Below are 18,946 nucleotides of genomic sequence, written 5' to 3'. Positions count from 1 at the left end.
GGTGGTGGCGCACGCCTTTAATCCCAGCACTCGAGAGGCAGAGCCAGGCGGATCTCTGTGAGTTCGAGGCCAGCCTGGGCTACAGAGTGAGTTCTAGGAAAAGCGCAAAGCTACACAGAGAAACCCTGTCTCGGAAAAAAAAAAACAAAAAAACAAAAAAAAAACACAGAGCCGCCGAGCAGTGGTGGCACATGCCTTTAATCCCAGCACTCGGGAGGCAGAGGCTGTCGGATCTCTGTGAGTTCGAGGCCAGCTTGGTCTCCAAAGCGAGTTCCAGGAAAGGCACAAAGCTACACAGAGAAACCCTGTCTCAAAAAACTAAAAAAAAAAAAAAAAAAAAAAAAAAAAAAAAAAACAACAACAACAACAAAAGAAACAACCCACAGAGCCAGATATAGGGGTGATAACCTGAGAGATCAGGGAAACAGAAAAAGCCACAAGCTAACCTCACCTCACCAACACCTACCTCAGTCTCATGTGGACAGCACGGAAGCCTTCATAAAGTACAGCACAGAAGGCCTGCTCTTTGCTGCACTGAGGGCTTACTAAATTCCTACTTGTGAACCTAAGACAGCCCTGCACCTTTACAATAAAGATATAAAGAAATGATCATTTAAACAGAGGGAGGAAATTAGATAACTTTCCCAACACTTCTAAAGTTTAGACGGTCTTCAGGGAATACCTCAGGGAATGCAGCAATCTGCTTCCAAATAACGTCAGAGCATACACATTTCCCTGAGCAAACACAAAAGAAAAAAATAAGCCAAAGAAAGCAGAGATGTGCTCAATAAGGCCAAGTAACTCTCTAGCAACCAAAACAAACTTGTAACAGCCCCCAGAAGAGAAGCCAAGTTGGAAACTTTCTAGAGATAGCAATTTGCAGCTGTTGAAAAAGAAAAGCTTGGCACCAATCTGCAAGAATCCTCTAATAGCTATGAAAGTACTATATTCAATAGTATTAAGTTTATCTCACACACTACACAATCAAAACCAATTATAAACCAAGGCAACATTTTGAATTTTATTAACCAGAATAGTGAGAAACTATGTATAGCAAAACAGTATAGGCTCACATTAAGATTATTTTTAAAAAATTACAAATACTTACACTTTTTGCCGTCATGTCAAACTTTATTCTATTTAATATTCTGCATAGCCATTAAAAAACATACAAAAATAAAAACTTTCGTCTTCAACAATCCTTTAAAATATCCTGTTAAAGGGAAAAAGAGGGAATAGTGATGTAATAATAGGCAATATTTATGTCACATTTACTGAGACATGTACTTCTAAGTGAATTGTCTAAATGAGTCCTTAGGACAGCACTAGGAAAGCATGTATCATTTTTACTTCCATTCCAGATAACAACTGGGGTTTAACGTAGTTAACTTGACCAGTCTGCTCTGCTCTCAAGGGATACAGCAGAGTTATACTATGTTGCTTTAGAGAACGAAAGACACGAGGGCTTCATAGAGAAAGGGCTGATTCCAAGGTAAGGCAGGAAAGGTACCAGATAAACCTCGCATATTTTACTGTTCCAAAGGACAAAACGTTCAAACACTGACAGACACGTATCAAAAATACACAAGGGCCAACTTAAAGAGCCTACAACTGCACACTGAAGCAACTGGACACCAAAATATCCTAATGATAGTAAAGTTATAAACCCAGTCATGAAAACAATTAGAAATGATAGAGGAAGATGTAAAGCCTCAGTAGAATGACAACTAATAATATAATAAATTCTACAGTTGTTGAAATCACCACCATATAACATCACAATAAACTAGTACAGGAAGAATCATCAACAAAGGGTAACACTAGTTATTAGAAATGTGCAACAAGATATTAACATAATACTGAAATATCTCCTTATAAAATACCTTAATTCAAATTTTCCAGTAAAGAAAACTTGCATACACTACTTTGATAATCAAAGTTACCAAATGGCCACCAATAATTAGATAAGTCCTCATGTGTCCTAAGTGCACTGGGATGGATATAATATCATTTGAGATATTACTGTCATCCAACATGCAAAACCTAACTAGAAAACAAAAAAATCAGAGAAATACAAAGTGAAAGATGTTCTTCAAAGTAATGGCCTAAATTCCTTAACTCCTCAAAATCATTAGTGTCAAAAAAAGCAAAGGAAGCTAAAAAAAAAAAATCCATATTTAGAAAAACTAAAAACTAAAAAAAAAAAAAAAAAAAAAAAAAAAAGGAAAACTCAATTCAGTGCGTGATTTTAAAATAAACACTGGATCAGAAAAGCATGATTCCTAAGAAGACTAATATTAGGGTAAAGACCACATGCCAGATAATGGGGAGCATGTGTGTGTGTGTGTGTGTGTGTGTGTGTCCGTCCATCTGTGCTATTTCGCTATTTCTTTTTTCTTTTCTTTTCTTTTTTTCTTAGCAGAACCTTGCTTTAGAGCCCTGGCTAGCCTAGAACTCAGTATGTAGATCAAGTGGCCTGAAATTCATGATTATCCTCTTGATTCGGCCTTCTAAATGCTAGAATTACAGGTATAAGCAACCAGGCTCAGACTTCACTGTTGTTTCTGGATATTAGTCCATAAACTATAAGGTCATTCTATAAGTGAAATATCCTTTAACTTAGAAAAACAAAAACACTAAAATACTCCAGGAAGCAAGGGGCATAACAAGAACTAAATTTCAAATGAAAAATATATAGAAGAAATGAAAATAAATCATATACAAATGTTTATAATTGGTGAATCTGGGCAAGGGCATTCAGGAGTTCTTTGCCGTACTTCTGTGGCTTTTCTCATTTGTGTGTCTATTTGATCTTTGGAGAGAGGGTCTCACATTATTTTTCTACTAAAATTACTCTGCTAGTCAGAGTAGCTCACACCTATAGTATCATTATTATTATTATTATTATTATTATTATTATTATTATTGGTTTTTTGAGACAGGTTTCTCTGTGTAGCTTTGGAGCTTGTCCTGGAACTCACTCTGTAGCCCAGGCTGGCCTAGAACTCACGGAGATCCGCCTGCCTCTGCCTCCCGAGTGCTGGGATTAAAGGCGTGCATCACCACTGCCCAACCTAGTATCATTATTTAGAAGCTAAGGTAAGAGAAATTACAAGTGTGAGGCCAGCTTAGGCTACACAGTAACACAGTGGTCCAGGTTAGCCTAAGCTATACAGTGAAATTCTGCCACAAAAATAAATAAATAAACATTAAATTATCTTAAAACAGAAGTAGAGGTTATTAAAATTTTAATATTGACTTTAAAGCACTAGAGTTAAAGGAAAGGCACTCGGAAGGAAAAAAAAAAAAGACACACCTAAGAATGTAGAGGTAGGAAGAGCAATAATTAAAGGCCAACCTTAGATGACAACAAGTTCCAGAGCAGTGTGAGCTACATGAAACCCTGGGCCAAAAGATGGCTGAGAGGGTAAAGGTGTTTGTTGACCCTGGAACCAAAGTAAAAGTAGAAGGAGAGAACTGACTAACTCTGACCTTCACATGCATGCTGTGGCATGTGCATCCATACACATCATATACACTCATAATAAATACAAATATTTTTACAATTTTCCCACACCCATGCACATACAGCCAGCATGACCTAGGCTCAGTGAGATAGAAGAGAAATTTATAAAATAGAAAAAGGCACTTGAATGCTCAAAGTTATAAACATATATGAAATACTCAAAGAATAAATAAAAAATACTTTAAAATATTTAAAACATAAATAACATCATAAATATACACAATAATAACATTAAAGGGGGGGGGCTGGAGAGATGGCTTAGCAGTTAGGAGCACTGACTGATCTTCCAGAGGACCCAGGTTCAATTCGCAGCACCCACATGGCAGCTCACAACTGTCTATAACCGCAAGATCTGACAGTCTCACACAGACATACATGAAGGCAAAACACCAATGCACATAAAATATAAAATAAAGTGTATTACTCATTAAAAAAAGAAAATAAAAAATTAGATTACTTTACGACCTATTAAAATACAATTCTGACAGAAAATAATGAAATCTTTTCCAGAGAAAATATGATTTGGACTCTATTAAGATTTATGAGCTTTCTATGTATAGATCCAAGGCAGATATTATTCCCTGTTATTTTTCTCTTCCCTAAGAAGTTGAAGGTGGCAATGCGTTCACTAAAATGTTCCCCTCTCCTCCCTCACAAATGGTCTGACCACATAACATATGACTTAGTGCTGGCCAACAAGACCCAAGCAAATACTAATGAAGTGAGCTAGCAGATTTGGCTACAAGGGATCCCTTTTCTCTACCTCACTGAGCCCAGAGCACGGTTGTAATGGCTACAGCTGCTTTTCTCTATGCATCTGCTTCATTTTAGTACTCAGTCTTCAATACTGTATCCTATTTCCTAAAACTCAGGCTACTGAATGGCACTGTGCTGATCAAGCAAATAAAGAGAAACTAACAAAAGGCTGGAGAGGTAGCTCAGTAACTGGAGTGCTCACCGAGAGTCTAGGTTAGACCCCAGGACCACAGGGAGAGAGGAACAGTTAGAAAATTAGGAAATTAACAGAATCTATTTCAGAACACTACAGTAAGAGGCTACCAACAAAAATATTGTTTAGCCACATCAATGGAACTGACAGAGCCATGGATAATTGTGTTCAGTATTCTCTTTGAATCTTCTTACCAGAGCTCAGCACAGACTGGAATCTCTAAATGTTGTCTAAATGATAAATGTTTAACATAGAGCCAAAAGTGCCTAAATGTTTATTGAACAAATTTACCATACTATTTCTGTGCCTCAATTTCTGTTTTCTGCCAAGCATTAAAGATTATATACACATATATATATACACACACACATTAAATAAGATGATACATATAAAATCACTAAGACACTGCCTAACACAGGATAAACAATGTGGGGGGAGGGTCAGTTTTGATTTCCCACAAAAAGTTAAGGTTTCTTCTTCCAAAATAAGCAATGAATAAGCTAGGTAAAGGAGAAATGAAAAACACCAACATAAATCCAAATTTTCAATAAGAAAAAAGAAAAAAAATGTTTCCAATTACAATTAAAAAGGTTAAGTATCCTAAACATTTTTGAAAGATTTTGATTTTCTTTTGTATTAACTAATGTAAAAATTACCTGCAAATTTTCAATATGTGACTTTAAACTTTCCAAAATGTCAAGAAGACAAAGGGACACCAAATGTTTTCAGAAGTTGCTATCTTTGACAATGCTGCTGAGGCTCAGATCTAAACCAGCCATGTGTGCTGATGCATGATGTTTATCCAAACTCAGTAACTGATCACTCCTTCTGTTTCCAAGGTCTTCTGTTAGTTAGAAACCTAAGGCGGACTTCTTTCAGCTTCATGAACACATTATGTCAAGCTCAAAAAGTCAATCTTTCGACCTCACCATCTGGCATGATCTCTTGTCAACTTTCAGACAATTTAGCTCCCACAGATGGTCTCAACATGCAAGCCCTTTTACATTCCAATCACAATGTAGAGGCTCCAGCATAAAACCCAAGATGATATACTAGCCAAAATACAGGAAAAAGCAAGCAAGTATCACTTCAAACAGGATTGTAAGTTTTCTAATAGTGCTAGTAAAAGAAGCTACAAAATTGAAGTTTATCAAAGTAGCATGTAATTAACCAGCATTACTAATTTTAAATACATTCTCATGACTGGAAATTTAAAATATCCAAAATAAGCACTTGGCATAAAACTCAGTGGGAGAGCACTTGCTTAGCATGTGGGAGACTCTGGATTGAATACCCAACACCACAAAAATACATACATAAACGGATGAATTAATGAATAAATAATGAAGTACCAGCCTTCCTGGGAGTATAAATCAGGTAAAGAATGTGTGCTTAGTTCTTACTGAACTACTGCCCCTATCTTTTGCTGATCCAATTTCACTACCTTTAAAAGGGGAAAAGGTGTTACTACTTTTGGGTGGGTGTATATGTGCGCGCATGCAGGTGTGTGTGGGTGTGTACACGCGTGTGTATAGGTACACATGTGCCACAGCACACGTGTTGAAGGAACTGGCTCTCTCCTTCCACCATGTGGGTCATGGGGGATTAAACTCAAGCTATCAAACTCAAACTCAGGTCATCAACCTTGGCAGTGAATCCTTCACTTAGTGAACCACCTCCTCATCACTTTACTAGCCTCTTCAGAGTTCTTCATGAACGTATTCTTCCTATCGCAGGCCCTCTGTACGTGCTGTTTCTCCTGCCTCAAAGTTTCATCTGGTAAATTCCTCCAGATCTCTTCTCAAGATGTTCCCCCCTCAAGGAAATAATCTCTTTTCCTCTGCCCAGACTAGGTCAGAGCTTATACTTCCTGCTTAGCTACTTTCTCTTTTCAGAGATACTTTGAGTAGCCATAACAAATTTATTCATGGTCTGTGGTCTGTCTCTGCCAACTAAAGTGTAAATAAAGTCTATGAGGGCATTTAATTTATTATATATTCAAAGCCTGTACATGGAAGGAGCTTGGGGAGTATTTGTTAAGTGAAATATGTGTCAGTATTTTTAAATACGTGAAAAGCCTATTCAATATGACTTAGCAGTGGAAAATGAAGACATAAACATTTAGCACATACACACATCTGAACTGACAGGAAGCTACAAGCAGAATTCTGAGTATCACAGTCTCATCACAAGGAACAAAAGGATTTTAGAACTAGCATATTTTTGTTTGGTAATTTTTAAAAGTTCTAATGGAAATACATTTGTAGTCGAGAACAGAGCCTCAATTTCTTACTTCTAGGCTATCTGGAATTCATTTGGTAGCTCTAGCTGGTCTCAAACTTGTACTGAACCTGTTTCTTCCTCTAAGTGCTAGGATTATATACATAAACCAACACATTCAGCTCAATTTTACTATTAATATAAAAAGAACAGATAAAAATTCATTTTTTTTAAAGCAAAGGCTAAGGGGCTGGTTTAGATATCTTAGAGTTAAAAGCACTGGTTGCCATTCCAGAGGATCTGTGTTCAATCCCCAGCATCCATACGGTGGCTCACAGCGGTCTCTAACTCCAATTCCAGGGGATCCAGTTCCCTCTTCTGGCCTTGATGGGCAGAGGTACTCACATGGTACACAGACATACAAACAGGCCAATAGCCCATACACGTTAAACAAATAAATAAATAAGTGACAGGGCTAGGGACAAAGCTCAGTGGTAGAATACTTGCCTGGCATATACAAAGCCCTGAGTTTCAGTGCCAGAACCACACACACACATAAGACAAAGAGCATCCCAAGATGGGATAATTTAAGCCACAGAATGAACAGCAGTACTGGATTATAAGCTAAACTATAAAATATATATGCATATGCCCATAGTGATAAAAATAAATGATTTGAATAAATAAATAGAAAATAAAAGACTTCTTCTATGCCTGCAATTACTATGACCACATTCATAGTTACTTATCTCTAGAACTTAGCTCTCCCCTTTAAATGACAATTATCTTCACTTGATCTTACTTAGAGGTAGATCATTTATATGCACAGTACAAGGAACTTGCTGATGTCCCAAGACAAAACTCACTGAAAGTGCTACCCATGCAGAAGAAAATTAAACTATCTAGTCATGATCTGCAAGAACGTATCTCATGGATTACTAGAATGATGGGGACAGATGTTCTCCTATAGCTCCAGGAGACTGGCTTTGCTTTCTCTCTCTGAATGAGAATGTGACCTTGCTGGTATTATACAATGGTTTCAGATGCAGGAAAGCCTGATACTGGTAAACTCTTAAATGAAAGCAGCATACATTGTAGATGACATTCTTTCTAAATAGTACTATAAACTCTGATTACAACATAATGAAGAGATAAACCATTTTTATTCTTTTTTTTGGGGGGGGGAGGTGTCAGTCGGGGCCCTGTGGAATATTCCTTTACACTGTGTGAATATATGTCCCTGTGACTGGTTTAATAAAGAAGCTGATGGGCCTATAGATAGACACGATAAGGTTAGGAGGGAAAACCAGACTAAGGACATTGGGAAGAAGGGCAGAGTTAGAGCAGTCACTAGCCAGACGAAAAGGAAGCAGGACCTGCAGGAGACGTAAAAGCCATGAGCCTTGGGGCAGCACAGAGATTAATAGAAATGGGTTAATTTAAATTGTAAGAGTTAGTAATAAGCCTGAGCTATCAGCCGAGCATGTATAATTAATAATAAATAAGTCTCTAAGTGGTTATTTGGGAAGTGGCTGGTGGAACAGAGCTGTTAGGGACATAGAAAAATTCCACCTACAAGGGCCCACATGGTGCAAGGAGAAAAACCAGTTTCCCAAACCTGTCCTCTAATTTCCACACACACCCATGTGCATCATTAAGTAAATGTAATACTAATACACCACCAAGACGGCACAGCAATAAAAAGTGCTTTGCACTAAGCCAAACAACCTAAGATAAATCTACACAAAATGCACATGGTTCAAGGAGAACCAATTTCCCACAAGCTGTCCTCTGCCCTCCATCACACCCTTGTCCTGACACACACACACCCATAAAATGAGCACACAAATGCACACATGCTCTCTTTCATACACACACGGGCATACACACAACAAAACCAATGTTCTTAATGTTGAGGGTTAAACCAAGGACTCCACATATGCTAGGATAACATTCTATCACTGAGCTACACTTTCAGCTTAACACTGTACATCTTTCTTTCTTTTTTTTTCTTTTCTTTTAAGATAGGGGATCTCTACATAGCCCTGGCTGTCCCGGAAGTCACAGATATCCACCTGCCTCTGCTTCCCAAATGCTGAGATTAAAGGTGTGAACCATCACACCCTGAATGTTCATTGTTTAAAAAGAAAAAGACTGAATTATCTTTCTGCTCATTGCTCCTATTTTAGTTTTTTAAAACCAGATTTATATAAATTTATCTACAATGATCCTACAATGATAAAACCTGGTAAATATTATATGAAAACAAACAATACCACATGTGTGCACTGAAATGATGGAAAAATGTTATTTTAGCTTTATTAACTCACTTATTAAATAAATTGCTCCCGATTATGAGCTACACATCAAACACTGAATAGTAAAATGATCATTAAATACCAAATATTAAAGATGCCATGGAAAACAATGACACAGTCTGTGCCTTCATGGTGTTTACACTTTAACTATGAAAACAACCATCTAAAAGTGAATATTATCATTAACTACTTAATGATAATTAATACAATTGTCATACAATACTGTTAAAACAAGGTACAATATGTACACATACAAAATGCCTCAATGAAATCCACCGTTTTGTATAATGTATGCTAGCAAAAAGTTAAAAATTATAAAAAACAAAATTAATTTCAGCTGGGTGGTCGTGGTGCACGCCTTTAATCCCCGCACTTGGGTGGCAGAGGCAGGTAGATCTCTAAGTTCAAGGCCAGCCTGGACTACAGAATGAGTTCCAGGACAGCCAGAGCTGCACAGGGAAACCCTGTCTTGGGAAAAAAAAAATTAATTTTAAAAATTAAGCAATTCCTCACACTAACTCTAGAGAATAGTTATCGCCATCTTACAAGAAGGAAAATGAAGTCTGAGAGTACAAACGACTTGTCTGAAGTCACACAGAACTAAAATATATTAATGATATAATTAAAGAGGAAGATATAGTGGTTTCATTTTAAAGTAATTTAAGATTTTAAAAATCATATTAAGTAAAGTTTGTGTTACTTGTAAATGTTTGAAAATATAAATTCAGTATTATATAGTTGAAAATTATCCAAAAGAAACATCTGGCTGAGAATACAGGACCATGCCTTTAATATCAACACTCAGGAGGCAAAGGTAGGCTGATTGATCTCAGTGAATTCGATGCCAGCCTGGTCTACAGAGGGAGTTTCAGGACAACCACATAAAAGAGATCCTGTTTCAAAATTAAAAAAATAAAAAGAAAGAGGAAGAAACAGCCAAACTTCTGGAAAAATAGTTGAGTAAAATATCACTTGCTTTACTTAAAAAAAATTAACTAGATAAGTATGTATACCACTAATATTAAAAAGTCATACCCTTATCAGGCTCTAGAATACAATGAAAACTCTAGAATAATCAGAAGTTAACAAACAGCTGTCACTGATTTTTCAAATTTCAAGGAAGATAAGAGATTTTTTTTCTTTTTTCTTTCTTTTTTTTTTTTTTTTTTTTTTTGAGACAGGGTTTTTCACTGCGTTGCCCTGGCTGTCCTGGAACTCACTCTGTAGACCAGGGTGGTCTCAAGCTCACAGAGATCCACGTGCCTCTGCCTCCTGAGTGCTGGGATTAAGGCATGTGCCACTATACCTAGCTCCTTTTTCTTTCCTTCCTAAAAACCACTTTTGGAAAAGGAGGATAAAGGAGAATGACAGACATGCTTGCCATAAAAAAAAAAATCAAATCCACAGAAGAGCACAAAGAAAATTAAAGCTTGTATACGTATCTAGTTAACACAAAGTCAACCTTCAAACCTTGCCTGCTCCACCTCATCCCCAATTCTCACCATTAAATGAGTAATGTAAACAGAAATTTACTAAATTTTTTGTTTTTGATTACATATATTTTGAAAAAAATAACTAAATTATAGGTAATACCTGAGAGAGTGAGGCAAGAGAACGTCAAATCTGAGACCTGCCTTGGCTATGTCCTTAGCAAGACTCTCTCAAAAAACAACAAAGGGCTGAGATGTAGCTCAGTGGAAGAACATTTGCCTAACATATACAAGGCCCTGAGTTTGACCCTCAATACTGGAGAGAGAGAGAGAGAGAGAGAGAGAGAGAGAGAGAGAGAGAGAGAGAGAGAGAATGAATTACATATATATTTATATTACATGGGCTGGAGAGATGGTTCAACAGTTAAAAGCACTGCCTGCTCTTCAAGGGGACCTGAGTTCAATTCCCAGCAGCAACATGGCAACTCTGTAACAACCATCTGCATCTGTAACTCCAGTTCCAGGTAACCTGTTCCCATCTTATGACCTCCACAGGCACCAGGCATGCATGTGAAGCACAAACAGGTATGCAGACAAACATTTAGGCATATAAAATAAAATACATTTAAAATAGAGAAAATATAGAAGCATGTAGACGCATCTTTATTGCTTTTAGCACTCGTAAGTGATAGCCTACTGCAATTTTTTTTTCCTAGTTTAACATACTACCTATCAATAGCACTAGCTCTTTTTGCAGTGACAGTTTTATAGCTAGAGTATGATGACGAGTATACAAATCTGTATGTGATAATATGCCATGATATTATATATAAAATCATAAAGAACATGCAAAACCTGTAAAAATTCATAGTACAGTGTCGTGGGATACTGTGAAGATGCATCTTTGCTAAAGTGCCTTCTAATTGGTTTAATAAAGAGCTGAATGTCCAATAGCTAGTCAGGAGAATAAGCGGGACTTCTAGGGAGAGGCACTGGAGATAAATCTATTGTGTGAGAAATGCCAGTGAGACAGATGTACAGAATGAGAGAGAGGTAAAAGCCACATGACAGAACACAGATTAATAGAAGTAGGTTAATTTGAGTTGTAAGAGCTAGTTGGGAACAAGCCTAAGCTAAAGACTAAGGTTTCATAATTAATAATTAGTCTGTCATTATTTGCGGACTAGCAGTCTCACAAAGGAAAGTTAGACTACAGTACAGTTGTGCATTATATCAAAGTCGATTTCCTGGTTTTGACAATATACTGTAATAATTCATGTATGTTATCGTAAGAGGGAAGATGAGTTATGGATATATGGAACCTATCTGTGCTAGTCTACAATTTCTTGAGTTTACTATCATTTTAAAATAAAAAGTAAGGGCTAGGGTTGATAGCTCAGTGAAGATCTGAATTTAAATCCTTTCAACCAAAGTAAAGCCAAGCACAACAGGACATGGCTATAATCCTAGTGGTTCTTCAGTGAGATGGGAAGCAGCACTTCATTCAGACAGGTAGTCTGGCTTACAAAGAAATCTGATTTTAAACAAAGTAAGGACAGACACCAGAGGCTGTCATCTGACCTACACACACACACACACACACACACACACACACACACACAACACATACATACCCAAACATACATCATACACACATGTATGCATACCCATTATATACAAACAAACATGCAAACGTGCAAATAAGAATCAGGTATGGCAGCACAGTCCTGTAACCTCAGAACTATGGAATCTAAGCTAGGAGACTCACAAGTTCAAACTAGCCTGAGCTACACAATGAGATCCTGTCCAGATAAAAAGACAGATGGGGACAAAGAAAACATAACCACGTAACTGTTCTCTTTAATCATTTATATTATTATCAGTATGCATAAAGGAGAAGTCAAACGATTAAAAAAAAAAAGTACCTTGAAATGCCATTTTCCAGCACTGTTCTCTACCTCCCTGTTCCCACCTACCTCATCTGTATCTCTGCACGGGCAAGCACCATCCTGGTCTTCTTCATCTTTCTTATGTTTTTGTCTCAGGTTTCTTTTGTTCTTTCTTTCTGAGACAGGGTCTCCCTATATAGCCCTGGCTGTCCTAGAACTTGTTGTGTAGACCAGGCTGGCCTAGAACTCACAGAGATACAACTGCCTCTGCCTCCCTAAGTGCTGGTATTAAAGCCATGCGCTACCTGTCTGGCTTTCTTTAACCATATAAATAAATACCATGAAAATATTCTATTTTTGCATTTTTTAAATGGGCCTGTGGATCAAGTCAAGGGGTCTGGAGCAAAGTATGTAGCTCAGATGGTAGAATGCTTACCTGACATACATGAAACCCTGTGTTCAAACCCCAGCACAGGCATGTTAGGTGTGGGGGCACATAACTATAACCCTGGTACTCAGGAGATAGAGGTAAAAGGGGCAGAAGGTCAGCCTGGGCTACATGAAATTCTGTCTCAAAATAAAATAAAACTGATGCTTATGAACCATTACAATGACTAGCATGGCCAAATATCTCAAAGGTTCAACAGTGGTACTTGTATTTGGCACTAACCAACAACTGTCTAATGGGATTTACGGTGCACCCAATAGGAGGTACTTTATGTCCAGTACTATAAACCTAGCCAATTACCCATGGCTGATAAGGAACTTAGAGAACCAACTACTGCCACTTTCCCAAACTAGTATAATCTCTAACTCCATTCTTAGGACTTGTCTTCATCTTAGTATTACCCACCTTGAAGAGTGCCTCTGAGCCAGCCGGGTGGTGGTGGAGCACATCTTTAATCCCAGCAGTCAGGAGGCAGAGCCAGGCAGATCAGTGAGTTCGAGCAGAGCTCTAGGACAGGCACCAAAACTACACAGAGAAACCCTGTCTCAAAAGACCAAAAAAAAAAAAAAAAAAAAAAAAAGAGTGCCTCTGATCCCATATCAAAGAAGCTTCTTTTTACAGACAGAAACAGAAAACTACACCTGGTCAAAATGCAGAAAACAACTATCTTTGGGGTGCCCAGCCTCAATGGACACATCTACAACACAACCCCTACACCTAAGGCTCAGGGAACATCATAGAACAGGAGGCAGGACTGCAAGAACCAGAGGAACAGGGCATCAACTGTGTGAGATACTGTCTTCCATACATGATAGGGAGGCTGTACTTTTGAATCTCAACAATATGACTGCTTAAAGAAAACTCAAACAATGACATCACCAGTTGCCATAACAATGTGGATGGAGAAAATAGCATAAAACCCCTATGGAGAGCTATAAGAAATTACTAAGAGCTGAGAAAGAGACTTCGTCTTCCCCAGGGATGAGCTCCCCTAATTGATTATCCAATACCAAATGGTCAATCAAAAAAATACTAAATGGACTCAGCAGGTCCTCTGCAAGAACAAGTGCTCGTAACTGCTGAACCACCTCTCCAGCCCCATAAAAAGTATTAAAAAGGAATTACACTAATGGAGAAACATTATTCCTCCTACACACCTCATGCTACCAATACAAACCCCATGTACTAGGAATAGGTTACCTCTTTTTGAGTTGTTGGGCCAATGGGATCCCATAGGACCCAAAACCTTACAGGTTATTGTCAGAAGGTTAAGACAGGAGAACTGTCAGTTCAAGGCCAGCCTGGGCTATATTAGAAAAACTTAAAAACAAAAACAAAATCAACAAAAACCAAGCAAACAAAAGGATAGACTGTATTTAATGAAAACTTGTAATTTCTGTTCAACAAAAAAGTGTTGACTGGGGTCAACAAGACAGCTGGTCAGTGATCACCAGGAATGCAGCACAGGTAGGGCAGAGACAGTTGATCTCTGATGCTTGCTGGCCAGCTAGCCTAGCCAAACCGCTATCTCCAGGTTCAGTGAAGAGACCTTGTCTCAAAAAAATAAGGTCGCCAGGTGTGGTGGCACACACCTTTAATCCCAGCACATGGGAGGCAGAGGCATGCAGATCTCTGAGTTTGAGGCCAAACAAAAAAACTCACTTTGTAACAAAGTGAGTTACAGGACAGCCAGGACTATACAGAGAAACCCTGTCTGGAAAACAAAAAAAACAAAAAAAAAAAAAAAACAAAAAAAAAAAAGCAAATGAAAGACACCTAATGTCAATCTCTAGGCTACACACACACACACACACACACACACACACACACACACACACACACAGAGGAAATGTCAAGTATTTGCAAGGAGCTGTGTGAATTGCTGGTGGGAATATAAAATGATACAGCTATGATGGAAAACAATATGGTGGTTGCTCGAAAATTAAAAACTACCAAAGCTAGAGGTACTGCTCAGTGGTATAGTGTTTACCTACTATATATGAGGACCCAGACACAATTCCCAACACTACAAAAAAAGAACAAACAAACAAACAAAAACCCCACCAAACTAACCGTGTGATGCAGTGATATCCCACATCTGGGTACATATCCCAAAGAACTAAAAGTGAAGGCACCAACAAGTCTTTGTTTTAGGTGTTTTGGGGACAGGGTCTCACTATGCAGCCCTGGGTAGCCTGGAACTGACTCTGTAGACTAGACTGACCCTGAACTTTTGGTGATCCACCTGCTTCTGCCCTCCAAGTACTGCGATTATAGGCATGTGTCACCATGTCCTGCCTTAAACACATATTTATATGTTCATGTCCACAGTAGCATTAGTCACAATAGTCAAGATGTAGAAAACTAAATATCTATTGAAGGATGACTCTATAATCAAGTTGGTGCATATGTTATAGTGCATTAAAAAGGAAGAGCTTTAAAAAGGAATGAAATTCTCATATATGCTGGAACACTAAAGACATTATCACAAGTGAAATAAACCAGTCACTAAAAGATAAGCACTTTATGACTGACTCACTGGAGATAACTAGAGAAGCTAACTTCATAAAATAAAATGGTGGCTGCCAGGCCTTGAGGGAAATAAAATGGGGAACTACTATTTAGCTGATACAGAACTTCAATGTTGCAAGATAAAAGAAGTTCTGGAGATGGATGGTGGCTGGTGGTTGTACAAAGGCATGAATGTACTTGAAAACACTAAACTATGCTTTGTTTATTTTGTTGTTGTTATTTTATTTTTCGGACAAGGTTTCTCTGTGTAGCCTTGGCTGACCTGGAACTCACTCTGTAGATCAGGCTGGCCTCAAACTCAGAGATCAGCCTACCTCTGCCTCCCGAGTGCTGGGATCAAAGGTGGGTACCACCACTGCCTGGCTAAACCATGTTCTTAAAAATAGTTGAGATATGCTGGGCGGTGGTGGTGTATGCCTTTGATCCCCATGAAATGATTGCCTAGCATGACAAAAGCCCTGGGTTTAGTCCCTGGTATTGGGCAGCTAGGTGACCTTGGACCCAACAGGCAGGCAGAGAGAAAAACAAATTATCTACAAAGGATGACAATTACACTGCACAAGATCTGAAACAACACTAGAAACAAAGTAATACCCTCAGGGTACTCAGGAAGGACGTATCAAGTCAGAATATCAAAGTAGTTTTCAAAATGTGGTGTTTCTGACATTCTTGAAAGCCAAGCACGAACACGGTATACATACATACATTCAGGCAAAACACTCACATACATAAAGTAAATAAAATCTTTATATATATAAATATATATATAAATTTATATATATATATATAAAAATATATAAAAAAATAAACTGGGCAGTGGTGGCGCACACTTTTAATCCCAACACTTGGGAGGCAGAGGCAGGCAGATCTCCTAGAGTTCCCTGATTTACATATCGAGTTCCAGGACAGCCAGTGTAGGAGCCACAGCTTAGAGAAAGCATTGGAGGAACCAGAATTGTTAAGCACAAAGGCCTATTTTCTTCAAGGGAAAGAAACAACACCTGTTCACCCAGGAGGCTGGAGTTGGTGTTGTCTAACAACTTGGTGATTCTTTGTTATTCTATTAGGAGCCAGCTTAAATCTGAATACCTCAAAATCCTGAGCATTGTTTAGACCCTAATCCTTAGCTTTGTCTCAGTGGATAAAACCCATCTTTATGAAAGTGATCCCATGTACTTTGCATCCTCCATCAATAGAACCCATTCTTATGCTTATTACAAATCCTTCCTCCCTAAGCCTTTACACTGAATACTGTTTATCAGTCAATAGAACTCATTCTTATTGTAAAGGTCACAAGTGCTTTGCTAATTTGCAAGGAAGTTTTGATGTAGCCATTTCTGAAGCTTAGCTGTGATCACTGTCACGTGGAGACCTCTTGCCAAAGTTTTACTGTTATAATGTGTAAGGAAAATAAAACGAGGTCAAACTCTGAGAGTTTTGGCCCAGTACCTGCTAAAGTGATGCTGACCAAATTTCACTCTTCACCTAGCTTAGATCATTTCCCTGCCAGCCGTGACACTTGCAGGGACACCAACAAGTCAGACTACACAGAACCTATCTCCAAAAAAAAAATATATATATATATATATATGGAAAAGTTAATGAAATTCAAACAAGTCTACAGTATATTTAGTAATATTGTGCTTCCTAGGCACAGTAGCAAATGCCTATAATCCCAGCACTTGGGAGGTGGAGAAGGACCAGGAGTTCAAGGTCCTTCAGCTACATAGTAAGTTTAAGGCCAGCCTGGGCTATAAAAGAGCATAAGACTCTATCTCACCAAAAAAAGTGAAAAAGAAAGAAACAAAGACAAGAAAATAAGGCACGACAGATATGATCATATGTGTCTAAGATCTCAGATGATCAAGAGGATAACCATGAGTTCGAGAAAAGCCAGAACTAGAGTAAAATTCTATTTAAAAAGAAGGAGGAGGAGGAGGAGGAGGAGGAGGAGGAGGAGGAGGAGGAGAAGGCGGAGGCACTGGAGAGATGGATCGGTGGTTAAGAGCATTCGCTCCTATTGCAGAGGACCTGGGTTCAATGCCCAACACATACATGGCAACTCCCAACCACCTGTAACTTCCTGTAGCTTCTGTGGGCACCAGGCATGCACATGATGCATACTCACAGGCATGCAGACACTCATATCCAAAGTAAACAACAATCTAAAAAAAAATTCACACAGCAAAAGACATCATCAAGAGAATGAAAAGACAGTCCAGCAGTGGCACACACCTTTAATCAGCAGACAGAGGCAAGTGGAGCTCTGATTGGAGAACAGCCTGGGGCTACACAGAGAAACCCTGTCTCACTGAAAACAAAACAAAACAAAACAAAAAACAAAACAAAACAGAGAGGAGGAGGAAAGGAGGGAAGACACACCACAGACTGAAAGATATGCAAAAGTTAGGATAATTAAAAAAAAAAAAAAAAAAGCCAGGCGTGTGGTATTATTTTATTTGTGCTCTAACAAATAAAGCTTGCCTGGGGATCAGAGGAAAAAGCCAGCCACTATATTAAACACAGATGCCAGGCAGTGGTAGCACATGCCTTTAACCCTAGCATTTGGGAGACAGAGATTCATCTGGATCTCTGGGAGTCCACGGCCACACTGGGAACAGAGCCAGGTGTGGTGGCACATGCCTTTAATCCCAGCACTAGTTAACCATTGAGGTCTGTAGTCTGTACAGACAGACAGGAAGTGATGTAGCTTGGTGGAGAGAGGAAGTAAGATGGCAGGCACAAAAAGGATATAGGAGTATACAGGAAGTAGCTCACTTGGGCTGAAGATTTCCTAGTGGTAAAAACTTGTGGCTGGCTTATTCTATCCCTCTAATCTTTCAGCTTTTACCCCAACATCTGGCTCCATGTTTTTTATTAATAAAACGGTTTAGCAATTCGTGTTACACAGGCAAGGTAGCATACATCTTTAATCCCAGCACTCAGGAGATGGGGTGGGGGGGTGTCTGTGACTACAAAGCCAGCCTGGTCTACCTTGCAAGTTCCAGGTTAGTCAAAGACATAGTAAATCCCATCTCAAAAAAAAAAAAAAAAAAAAATCCAAAACTATAAATAATATTCTACTGCTGTTAACATTATATTATCATTTGCACTAAGCTTTCTGGTTGCTGTGACCAAATAACCTGAGAGATCGAGGCCAGCCTGGTCTACAGAACAAGTTCCAGGACAGGTTCCAAAGCTAACAGAGAAACCCTGTCTCGAAAAACAAAACAAAAACAAAAAACACCTGAGAGAAACAGGAGCGAAGACACACTTGCCTCACAGTCTCCGAGGTTCCAGTCCATGGTAGGCTAGTTCTGTATCTCTGGGCTGGTGGGGACGCAAAGAGCCCTTCAACTAACGCAGTGAGGAAGCAGAGCAAGAACACGCCTGAAGCAGTTGGCCTCCAGCTCTGCTTTTATTCCACCTAGGCTTGCAGTCTGTGAAGCCGTGCTACCACACTCAGGGAGTCTATTCCTTAGTTAATCCTCCTTAGGAATACCTTCATGGACACAACAAAATAGCGCCTTGCTAATTTCCTAAGGACTGCTTTTTTCCTTTTTCACTGTGAGCATGTCTGTATGTGTGCAGGTGCCCACAGAGGTCACAAGCCAGCCACTGGACTCCTTGGGGC

At 38.7% G+C, this 18,946-nt stretch overlaps 1 protein-coding gene across 10 annotated transcripts in view; it reads right to left on the bottom strand.

Moving 5' to 3' along the window:
- The window catches only part of Tfdp2 (transcription factor Dp-2), a 122,398-nt gene that overhangs the window by 94,941 nt on the left and 8,511 nt on the right, over positions 1 to 18,946 (bottom strand). For 6 of the 10 annotated variants that reach the window (XM_059268391.1, XM_059268388.1, XM_059268386.1 and 3 more), the window contains exon 3: positions 1,109 to 1,213. The exons of 3 other annotated variants lie outside the window; for them this stretch is intronic. In XM_059268391.1, coding sequence (XP_059124374.1) covers positions 1,109 to 1,123 — 15 coding nt within the window. In that variant the 5' untranslated portion in view covers positions 1,124 to 1,213. Of the gene's footprint in view, positions 1 to 1,108; positions 1,214 to 18,946 lie in introns of those variants that run through there. One more of the 10 variants, XM_059268396.1, reaches the window with a different exon arrangement.

The sequence above is a fragment of the Peromyscus eremicus genome, chromosome 7 (assembly GCF_949786415.1).
Source record: "Peromyscus eremicus chromosome 7, PerEre_H2_v1, whole genome shotgun sequence".
NCBI classification, from domain to species: Eukaryota; Metazoa; Chordata; class Mammalia; order Rodentia; family Cricetidae; genus Peromyscus; species Peromyscus eremicus.
The sequence above is the reverse complement of the archived record's forward strand: the minus strand, read 5'-3'. Positions and strand labels throughout refer to the sequence as shown.